A 12,048-nucleotide genomic window follows, 5' to 3' on the forward strand; every position below is an offset into this window, starting at 1 on the left:
GAGAGAAGACAAGAATGAGAGAAAAAGACCAAGGGAGGGGTAGATGAATCTGGGGGCTGAAGTATCAGAGAGACTAATACGGGGACACAGAACAGGGAGAAGAGGCATAGGAGGTGGACGAAGAAGACAATGCCAAGAGGAAGGGTGTCAGAAGAAAAGAAATGAGACAGGCAAGGATCATGGATCAAGGGGTATCCAGAGTCGACCTGGGTGGGGCAGCTATCTCAGATGGCCTGCAGGAGTCCCCACCCCACCCTACCCCAGGGCAATAAGGGTTAAATACTTACCTCCTCGGTGGATGATCAGGAGATGACAGGGTGGGGCTTCTTTGGTGCATTTGTTGTGGCACTTTAACCTGAGAGAGAGAAAGAGAGAGAAGGATGGATAGATGGATGGATGGATGTTTAGATGGACTGATTGGTGGATGGATGGATGGATGGGTGAATGGATGGGTAGATGGGTGGACAGATGGGTGGGTGGATGGATGCGTAGATGGGTGGACAGATGGGTGGGTGGATGGATGGGTAGATGGGTGGACAGATGGGTGGGTGGATGGATGGGTAGATGGGTGGACAGACGGGTGGGTGGATGGATGGGTAGATGGGTGGACAGGTGGGTGGGTGGGTGGATGGATGGATGGATGGATGTTTAGATGGACTGATTGGTGGATGGATGGGTGAATGGATGGGTAGATGGGTGGACAGATGGGTGGAAGGATGGGTAGATGGGTGGGTGGATGGATGGGTAGATGGGTGGACAGATGGGTGGGTGTATGGATGGGTAGATGGGTGGACAGATGGGTGGGTGTATGGATGGGTAGATGGGTGGACAGACGGGTGGGTGGATGGATGGGTAGATGGGTGGACAGACGGGTGGGTGGATGGATGGGTAGATGAGTGGACAGACGGGTGGGTGGATGGATGGGTAGATGGGTGGACAGACGGGTGGGTGGATGGATGGGTAGATGGGTGGACAGACGGGTGGGTGGATGGATGGGTAGATGGGTGGGTGGATGGATGGGCAGGTGGGTGGATGGATAGGTAGATGGGTGGACAGATGGGTGGGTGGATGGATGGGTAGATGGGTGGACAGACGGGTGGGTGGATGGATGGGTAGATGGGTGGACAGACGGGTGGGTGGATGGATGGGTAGATGGGTGGGTGGATGGATGGGCAGGTGGGTGGATGGATAGGTAGATGGGTGGACAGATGGGTGGGTGGATGGATGGGTAGATGGGTGGACAGATGGGTGGGTGGATGGATGGGTAGATGGGTGGACAGATGGGTGGGTGGATGGATGGATGGATGGATGTTTAGATGGACTGATTGGTGGATGGATGGATGGGTGAATGGATGGGTGGATGGGTGAATGGATGGGTAGATGGGTGGACAGATGGGTGGGTGGATGGATGGATGGATGGATGTTTAGATGGACTGATTGGTGGATGGATGGATGGGTGAATGGATGGGTGGATGGGTGAATGGATGGGTAGATGGGTGGACAGATGGGTGGGTGGATGGATGGATGGATGGATGTTTAGATGGACTGATTGGTGGATGGATGGATGGGTGAATGGATGGGTGGATGGGTGAATGGATGGGTAGATGGGTGGACAGATGGGTGGGTGGATGGATGCGTAGATGGGTGGACAGATGGGTGGGTGGATGGATGGGTAGATGGGTGGACAGATGGGTGGGTGGATGGATGGGTAGATGGGTGGACAGATGGGTGGAAGGATGGGTAGATGGGTGGGTGGATGGATGGGTAGATGGGTGGACAGATGGGTGGGTGTATGGATGGGTAGATGGGTGGACAGATGGGTGGGTGGATGGATGGGTAGATGGGTGGACAGACGGGTGGGTGGATGGATGGGTAGATGGGTGGACAGATGGGTGGGTGGATGGATGGGTAGATGGGTGGACAGACGGGTGGGTGGATAGATGGGTAGATGAGTGGACAGACGGGTGGGTGGATGGATGGGTAGATGGGTGGACAGACGGGTGGGTGGATGGATGGGTAGATGGGTGGGTGGATGGATGGGCAGGTGGGTGGATGGATAGGTAGATGGGTGGACAGATGGGTGGGTGGATGGATGGGTAGATGGGTGGACAGACGGGTGGGTGGATGGATGGGTAGATGGGTGGACAGACGGGTGGGTGGGTGGATGGGTAGATGGGTGGGTGGATGGGACACACCAATAGTTCAGAATGCTCTGGGTCCTGTGGATACCAAGATGCGAGATGAGACAGGGCAGCTACTGCGAAGGCACACCACTGGAACCTAGGAAATTAACTCTGGAGAGAGTATGCTGCCATCCCACACTCACAGGTCTGTCCTAGATAGTCCAAGAATGCGTAGCAACTGTTTCACCAACAGCGCCCACCTGGACTTCATGTTTTGAAAGATCCTGTCATCTATCTGTCTCTATTTCTCACCATCATCATCATTCAGTCCTAATAATCATCACCTGCTTACCTGAAGATGCATCTGCCAGCCATCATACTAAACATTCTACAGATGCTATGTCATTAGATCTTTACAACACCCTTATGAAATAGGTATTATTGTTCTTCCCATTTTAAAGATGGAAAAACTGAGATTAACTGACTTGTCCTGGCAGAAACCCTGGGTCGGTGGTGCCAGAGGTGGCCTAATTTTGACTTAAAGGTTAATGCTATAGGAGACAGCCAACCAAGGCTTCCAATTAGGATGAGGTTAGTAACAGGCATTAAGTCTTAGAGGTATTAAGTTTCAGAGTTTAGAGTCAAAATGTCTTCCTTTGAGACAAGTCCAAGATGTCACCTTGCTCCTCCCCATACCGTTGTCAGACTTCAGAAGGGTACTATGACCTGGCTCTATCCTTTGCTTTTGGAGTTTTACATCTGTCAGGTGGATACACACTGTGGCAGATGCTGTCAGTGCTCCATCCCTATCCTGTTGGATTCCCTTACTATTTTCATGTGCACGAGCTTAACTTCCAATGGCCAGCATCTTTGCCAGAAGGCTACCCTCAGCCTGCTTAGAGGTTTACAATCACAATACTCTACACAGAGAAGTGGGGCCTTTAGATCTGTCCTCCACTCTCTTTCGCTCTAGGGACTTGACAGATCTCTTTAATGGAAAGGCTTGCACACACAGAAATGGACTTGACATTGATTCAATTAGTCTAGCTCAGTGATTCTTAAAGTGGAGTCTCCAGTATCAGCACCAGGTGAGATCTTTTCAGAAATGCAACTTCAGGGGCCCCACCCCAGATGTGACGAATCGGGGACTCTGGAGCTGAGATGCAGTAGCCTGCTTTACCAAGCCCTCCAGGTGGCTCTGATGGTAGGTGCTGAGGTATAAGAACCACTGGTCTAGCGGATTTTTTGGAATATCTGTGCACATTTCCCCAATTTTCTTTGTGTTGGGTCTTTTATGGCCCTAATAGGGCCCTGAATTCCTCTGTGATATGGAAGTTAGATCTGGGGCTTCCTGGGGTGCAGAGGGGAGGGGAGGAAGGGCATGGGAAGTATGACACAATCACAGAGTGAGAACATTAGTTCATCTCAGTTTTCCTGCACTCTCATTGCCTCAGGGGGGGTTCTTGTGCTGACACATCTTTACATCTCTCTACCATGTGCTAACCGCAGTCCCAAATTTGGACAGGCAACAGTATTCACAGGGAATTTAATCAATTCTTTTTTCCATTTGAATGTCTATATTTTTCTGGTCACCTTATTTTAATGGCAAGTGATGTAGATTCTCCACTCATGATAATAAGATACATTTTCACCTTAAAATAAATTTGCTTAAGTTAAAAAGGCTACAAATGGTAAATAAATAAATGTAGTGCTGCTACATGAATAGGGCAAAATCATGACAGGGTGGTGAGTGAATAGCTGAGGTAGGCTGGGAAAAATTGGCTGAGACAATGTGGAATCTTCAAAAAGAGGTGACAGCTCTTGGCACCCGGAAGTCTAAGAGGGTTGGAAACTTTAGGAGGTACCCTTGGTCACGAATGTCATGAAGACAGCATGACTGAAAAAAACAAGAGCTAACACTTATGCAGTGTTTACAATGTACCAGGCAATGCTCTCAGTGCTTTATATAATTTATTTAATCCTCGTAACAACCCTAAAAAGTAGGAACTTTTGCTATCCCCACTTTACAAAGTGAGAAACTGAGGCTCAGCAAATTTGGATAACTTGCCTAAGGTAGACTAGCCAGTGAGAGGTCCTGAGTCCAGCTCTAGCTATGCTTAGATGCCTCCAAAGCCTCCACTCTTCTTGCTTTACATACTGGGGGTGCGGATGAGTAAAGGGGAAAGTTCCTGGGGTCTATAAGTAGTAGCTGAGTCAAAATGTCATTTTTTTTTTTTTGAGCCTGTCACCTTGCTCTTCCCTCTACAGTTGCCTGACTTCACAAGGCAAAAACAAAACAAAACAAAACAAAACAAAACAAAAAAACAAAAAAAAACCACATTACTGCAAACTGGCTTTGTCCTTTTCTAAGGTCCCCAGACTCAGATCTATAAAGAAGGTCCCAGCCCCCATGGAGATAACTAGTGTTGCATCAAAACCCTGATAGGTCTGGTGGTAAAAAAAAATCTGTCTAGCAATGCAGGAGACACGGGTTCAGTCCCTGGTCCCTGATCAGGGAACTAAGATCCCAATGTCACAGTGCAACTAAGCCCGAGCTTCACAACTACAACTACTGAGCCCACACGCCACAACGAGAGAGAAGCCCACACACCCCAGTGAAGAAACAGCGTACCTCAATGAAGATTCTGTGTGCCACAACGAAGACCCGACACAGCCAAAAATAACAATTAAAAACAAAACAAACAAACAAAAACAAGGCCCCAACGGGAAGCCCTGCTGAGTGTGAAGTGAGCCTTTAATTCATTATACAAACACTTAAACTGGGTCTACTGGGCCCCAGGTCCTGGGGACACACAGTAGTCATGCAGATGAAGCCGCTATGTTTATGGGGACGGTTAATAAACACAGAAACAAATATCAGATAATTGCCCGTGTGGTAAGATGGTGAAAAAAATAATACAGGGGAACGGGATGGAGAGTGATGGGAGGGGGAGGGGGAGGGGCTCCAGGGGCACAAAGGTTGGGGGGCAACATCACACCTCACAGGTTCAGGGGTCAGAAGTTAAAGGTTGGTGAGGCTGAAATGAAGAGAACCAGAGCAAAAGGAAGATCTGAGGAAGGGGTGGTGGGTGGTGCCCCAGTGCCCAAGCACAGCAACTGAATTTGATTCTACAAACACCAAGAAGCCCCTGGAGGCTCTAGATGACTGTGACTCGGTCAGGTGGGTGTTTGGGAAGCCCTGGGTGGGCAGCCTGCTGATGCCAAATGATAGCTGAACCAAGAAGTGTCTGCACTCTTCCCTGTTTGAAATAGCTCAACGCCACCAGGAAGCTTCCAGAAAGAGATTGTTCCTTTCTGCCTCTCCCATCTAGGAGTCTCCTTGAACAAGCCCAGCTGGAAGCTGATGAGCAGATGTGAGGCAGCCCATTCCCTACTGTGGGCAGCACCACAGCGTGAGGGCAAGCAACTCAACGTCACCTCTGGACCACGTCCGAACCAGGACAAGGCAGGCGAGGCCACCAACGACCTCAGCCATCTCCTGCCTCCCCCTGGCATTTTCCTCTCTGTCCCTCGCAGTAAGAGAGCAGCCCTCCTCCACCTCTGGCTGAAGGGCGGGAGATGGAACATGCATCCTTCCAACCAGGGCTTCAAAGGTCAGAGCTAAGCCCGGGAGCACAGCCACTGCTCCTGCAGACACCCGGAAAGAACACTCTTCGATGGCTGGACACCTAAACCTTGCACAGAGGTTCACATGTCAGGAACTAGAGCCCACACACCCAGGACCTGCTCATCCTGCCAGCAGGACTAGCTTAGCGCTGAAATCACCCGGCCCTGGAGGGGAGGGGGTACGGGGACCCAGGCCAGACTTGTGCACGATGCCGACATGATGTCCCACTTACGAAGAATAATTTTTCCAGCAGGAAACACGCACAATTCCACCAAAATTAGATTTTTCCTTTTCACTGCCTAAGAAGTAAAAGAGCTGCGAGCACACAATGTATCAGTAGACCACCTGCTTCAGAATGAGGATTCCCAAGGCATATCCTCCCGGGTTCTGACTCAGGAAGTGCCGGGAATGTGAGTTTTCAGCAAGTGCATGCCAGAGTTCAAGGACCACATCTGAAGAGGGATACATTCTACTTCCCAGATGAGAGATATCTGGATGCCTAAATCTTCCAGAAGGCAGGGTCCTTCCCTTTCCACACCCCCGCCAATAAATAAATTTAAAAAAGGAAATGGCATCAGGATAATATACAGAACAAATCTGAGTTTAAAGCCTGACACTGCCATTTCCTAGCTGTGACAAGCTGGGCAAGTCGCTGACCCGCTCTGAGCCTCAGTTTCCTCATCTGTAAAGTGGAGACAATCACAGTATCTGTCTCAAGGATGGCAGAGAAGATTAATGATACGACAGAAGTAAGGTGCCCAGGACAAGCACTTGAAGTTGCAGGTACTCTTGTTTTCATTGTGGGAGCTGTTGTTTCTACTGCTAGTTGGTGCACGGTTCCACGGCAAGCCCCTAAACCCCTCTGCTGGAAACATGGGCCAGCTGGACTGCCCAGAGCCCTGAAACAAGCCGGGTCGGAGTTGGCTGATGGACAGTCCAGTCTCCTCTCCCTTGGGTGGGACAACTCAAGGGTGTATTGATGTGGGTCTGGACCCCAGGTGCCCACAGCTGTCACCCACTCTTCCAGGACCCAGGACAGGCTGCCTTCCCTTCCCTGCCTTACTCCCCTGCTGGCGTGGCCTGGGATCACCTCTCAAAAGAAACTCCTTGCCCTCAAATCCTTGTCTCAAGTCTGTAGAAACAGGGGAGCCCAACTAAGACACCATGATTATTAAAGCAGGTTCAGAACACCGACATGGTCTGTCCCAAAGTTCTCACACCAAAACCAAGCCCTCTGCGCCTTGTCCCTTGTGTGTCCCCTGAGCCCACAGTCCTTAAGGAATTTGGTCCTCCACATGCCCCGTTCCACAAGGAGGAAAAGGGAGGGGTTGGGAGGACACAGCTGACTGCCCTGGACAAACCTCCATACCAGACGCGGCCCGGAGGAGCACCGTGAGTTAGGACGGTGGCCCTGATCAACTCCAGGCACCAGGAGAAGGTTATAAGTGGTCCCAGAAGTGGTGAAAAGCCTGGGCTTCAGAATCCAGCCAACCTGAGCTTGAATCTACCCTTTCCAGGCCAAGGGGGCATCCGGCTGCCTTGCTAAGTTCTGGGTTCCTCATCTGCAAAACTGCCATGAGGATCCAGTGAGAAAATGCCCAAGTAGTGCCCACCTGGGCAGAAAATAGGTCAATGTCTCTGCAGACAGGGCTAAAGCACACTTGAGGGCACACAGGGAATGCCATGCAAGCCTCAGACAGCCTGGAAACTTGGAAAGGATTTATTTAAAAAGTTCATGGAAAAAAGTTCATGTTTTTCAACTTCAAAGGCTAACAGGATAAGCTTCAGTTATCAAGAAAAGTTGCTTACATGGGATATCTCTTTCTCTAAAGGAGCCGCTGGCCAAATGAGACATCCTTTCCGTCTGAAAATTAAAGATGTGAATTTATCTTAGGGGCAGGATCTGGGTCTTCCTCATCTTTGCAGCAGCCTTTCTGACCCCGCTTTCTGTGCCTGGCCTGCTGGCTGGTGCATGGCACAGGCTGAACAGATATTGGAGAGATGGAGGGAGAGAGGAGGAGCAAAAGGAAAAGGTAGGCAGGCCCAGCAGTAGGGAAAGCCCATCAAACACTCCTGGTGTGGGAGCATTAATGGTCTCCATCAACTTTTTAAAATTATTTCTATTTCCTATAAATTGTATCCCTCTCAGTTTGTGAAATGCAAATACGCCCCCTTCATCATTCCCTTCCTCTGCCCTCCTTCCTCCCCCATGTGAGGGTGGGGGTGGGGGGATGGGGATTTGACCACAAGCCAGCTGGACTTCCGTGGATCTTGCCCGCGAACTGTGGGGGACCAACGACCCCTATCATGAGCAGCTCTGCAATTTCCTTAATGGATCTGTCCTGGCCCCCAGCAGCCCCGTGGAGCAGACACAAGCCCAGACACGGGCGTGGGGCTGGGATCAAGGATAGCAGCCTTCCTGGAGGAGGGGCCACCAAGACTCTTGCTGGTGAAGACAGTCGTGTCCATTTCAACTGGTTCATTGTCCGTTTCAAGTGGTTCACTGGGGGAGTCTAACCAATTTATGAAAAGTTTGCTCAAAGCAGCCCAAATCCCTGATCCTTTCTCTGGTCCCACACCAGCTCACTTTGCAACCCACCTGAGAAGGCACTGCCTTTCCTTACAGAGTGCAAATGGGATGTTTTAAACACCTGGCTCCCGACATCCAACTGAGGAAATGTTAAACAAATACCAATTTGGGGCCAGCTGCTCTTCCATAACCCTGGACAACTCTGAACAACAAACCTGTGAGCAATGGCTACCGTGATGCCCATTTTAAAGTCAAAAAGATTGAGGCTCGGGAAGCAGTCCAATCATGCAGACAGTAAACAGCAGAGTCAGGATAACCATCCATTCGTGCATGCAACAAACCTCATTACCTTCCTCCTCCACATCAGGTGCTGTGCGAGGCACTGGGGGTGTGTAATAAAGTAGGGCAAGAAATCTTTCTTTAACCATCTTTCTTAGAATTGTCTAGCAAGGAGTTTACTACCTAAAGCCATCTCTTGTCCTTTCAAAATGAACATCTCTCAAAATTGCCTCCTAGAAATGATCCCATTTGGATTGGAACCAAGTTCCCAGACCCTCTGGTTGGGAAGAACCACTTTCCCTCCAGAAGCTCCTATTGTTGGTGAGATCTATTCCACCAACTAGTATTTCCTGAGTACTTGCTATGTGCCAGGCGTGGTGCTTGCCCTGGATGTATAAGCAGTGAACAAAGCAGACACAGCCCTGCCCCAAATAGTTTAAAATCTGGTCGGAGAGACAGGCAGGTAAATAGACAAACACAATGTAGTATGTTACATGAAATGATCGGGAAGGGCAGGGTATGACACTTTGGAACTGAGGGGAGTCAGGGAGGACTTCCTGGAGGAAGTGATAACTGAGCTGAACCCGGGAGCTAGCAGAGGTGCACAAGAAAGATCTAGGCTGAAGCGCTAGGGTGCAAAGAAGCATCAGTGAGTGGCCACGGGTCCTGCTGCAGGGTTGATGACTTGGAGAAGCTGGAGCTCCGGGAGCAGGGAGGGAAGTGGTGAGGGGGGAGGAAGGAGAGGTAAGCAAGGATGGTGCAGGGTCTCCTTTGGAGACTGAATTTTATCCTGAGAGCCAGGGGGAGTCAAGGAAGGGCTTTAAACAGGGAGGTGACGGCTGGGTAAGCATTCTGGAAAGACCTTCCTCTGGCAGCAGATGCAGCTGCAGGGCAGCACGTTCCCCTCTCGGGTTATCCTCATGCTCCCTGCCGCTGCTTGCCTTTCCCCATGGCACTGCATGAAGTGCTCCTTAAGGCTTCTTGCAAAATCACTAAACCAAAGTATTACCCCCTTTGCAGTGGGCGAGTCTGAATAAATATCCCAGCCGAGCAGTTTTCTCTCCCCTGGGGTCTCTCATTTGAGCCCATGCTTCTAGAAATGTTTCCATATGCTCTCAGTGAAGGATCTCAAAAAACACCCCTTCTCTCACTGCTGACAGCTCAGTGGGGTTGAGCTCTTTGGCCTACAACTGGGTTAGAAAGAGAAACACAACAGCAGAAATGAGCAAGGGAGACGGGGTGTATTAACATAGAAATCAGGCCGAACGCTCCAGCAACATAATGAAAAATAAGCAGGAAAACCCCGGCACTGTTCTCTCCATAAGAGGATACTGTGAGGAAGCCGCAGATTTATTACCTGTTGGAGATGCCTTTCCCCGACCCCCTCAGCTTCCCTGAGAGAGGAGAGCATGACCACAGGGTCCTCTGGGTTCCCAGCACCTGGGGCTGTTCATCACAGAAACCCATTTGTCATCTTTCAATTCAAGAAGGGATGATGGGAGAGGGTAGCAGGTGGGGGAGGGAAAGACGGGTAGCTCTGGTCCAGGGTCAGGGTGAGACCAGATGCTCCTCTTCTGTTCTGCTTGTCTGGTTCAAGGAGAAGCAGAGTGGGGGCCGGCAACTGTGTGGCTGGTCCTTTGCCCATGGAAAGCAGTTAAGGCTCTGGGATCTTGAATCAGAGGGATCAGCGGGTTTTAGGAGTGGATCCACCCACAGTGAGACTTTGGGCCAACTATTTACTTCTGAAGGCCTCTGTTTTCTCATCTGTAAAATGGGGATAATAATAGACCCTACCTGTGCTGGTTGTTGTGAGAACTAAATGAGCTCGTGCATGTAAAGTACTTAGCAAAATGTCTGGTGCTCAGAGAGCCCTCCATACATGGCGTCAGCATCAGCATCACAGCCGAGCCAGGAGAATTATAATCATCCCTCACACACAACTGTAACTGGACCCAACTACAATAGGTAAAACTCACATAAGGGACTGTTAAGTCCCAGGATGATTATTGCAAAAACTGAAGTGTTTCTATTAACGGAAAATAAGTTTGGGCTTCAAGCTGGTGATCTCTGAGATGCACACTCATAATTATATCCTGCCAATATCCTGCCCGTTGTACAAGTTCCTGAAGCTTCCAGGAACTTCGGCAGCTGCAACACCAGCTCATCATTTCCCCAGTTTTTCAAGAGCTGGGAAAACTAGGGCGCCCAGTGGCTCAAACCAACCATGGCTTACTTCATGCTTTTATCTCCTTGTCACCTGTGGCTGGAGTCGTTTTGCAAATACAAGAAAATTTCAGATAAAACACGGCACTTTGATGCTAGGACAGGGGCTAGGAGGACACGTAAGGCAAGAGGAGTACCAAAGAGTATGTGAAATCCAAGTGAAAACATCCAATAACAGAGCAAAACCAGGTAAAGAAGTGCATGGGAATTAGCAAAGGGACTGCTTACGTGAAAAGAATTAAGTGCAAGCATGTGTAGCCAGGCTACTGTGGGCAGGAGGAGAGGCAACGTGTGGAAAGTGCATTAAAACACCACTGGAATAAATTGGAAATCTTGGCTAGTTTCCAAACATTGCCCTTTACCTCTCTACACAAATGATTATGGGTCTCACGCCTAAGTGGGCAGTGACCTTAACTGGAGCACGTAAACTGTTTCTACTAGCACATACCTGCCTCGACCAACCTGGGTCACCTGGGACCTAGGACTTTCAGTGCTCAACCCAGGGAAGTCTCCGGCAAACTGAGCTGTTTGATCACACTATTGAGTATTTTAGTAATGATACTCTAATGCTGGCCCTCAAAAATTGAGTAATGGATACACAGTCCCACTGGTTGGGAGTGAAGGGTTTACGATATAAAACAGTGGTTCTTCTCCAAGGGCAATTTTGCCCGCCACCCCAGGGGACATTTGGCAATGTCTGGAGACATTTTTGATTGTCACAACTGAGGGTGGCGTGTGGGGGGTGGGGGCGTGGAGGAAATGGTGCCAGACACCCTCAATGCGCAGGACAGCCCCCACCACCAGGACTTCTCTAGGTCAACAGGGCCCAGGTTGAGAAACCTTGATATAAACCATTTGACACGTCTCCCAAGAAGCTGGCTGGTTCTGAAAATCCCCAAACAACAATGGAGAACAAGAACTACAGAAAAGTAGGAAAAGGGCTAACGTTTCCAGAAATTCGACCTTGCTGAAACCCATAGAGGTGATTTGGTGAGTCCGTTTCTTTTCATACTTTGTATTAATAGAGAATCCACTTCTGCAGTGAAATAAGTGCTGAACAACGTAAAGATTCTGATTTAAAGAAATCCCCAAATCATTCAGGTGACTGGGGCACTCACAGATCTAATCACATCAAATGAACATATTAGCCTCATTTTACATCAGAGAGGTCTCAAAACTCTCCCAGAGTCACACAGCAAGGAAGCGGCAGAGCCAGGACCTGCTCTCTCCAGCTCCAGCGTCTGGATCTTGCTGTTGCTTAACTG

The 12,048-nt window shown here is 49.7% G+C and overlaps 1 protein-coding gene across 1 annotated transcript in view; it reads right to left on the reverse strand.

The window, feature by feature from the left end:
* Nucleotides 1-12,048, reverse strand: part of KSR2 (kinase suppressor of ras 2) — a 399,544-nt gene that overhangs the window by 77,301 nt on the left and 310,195 nt on the right. Inside the window, exon 8 of the mRNA XM_057745629.1 lies at nucleotides 290-355. Coding sequence (XP_057601612.1) covers nucleotides 290-355 — 66 coding nt within the window. The remainder of the gene's footprint in view (nucleotides 1-289; nucleotides 356-12,048) is intronic.

The sequence above is a fragment of the Hippopotamus amphibius genome, chromosome 8 (genome assembly GCF_030028045.1).
Source record: "Hippopotamus amphibius kiboko isolate mHipAmp2 chromosome 8, mHipAmp2.hap2, whole genome shotgun sequence".
NCBI lineage: Eukaryota > Metazoa > Chordata > Mammalia > Artiodactyla > Hippopotamidae > Hippopotamus > Hippopotamus amphibius.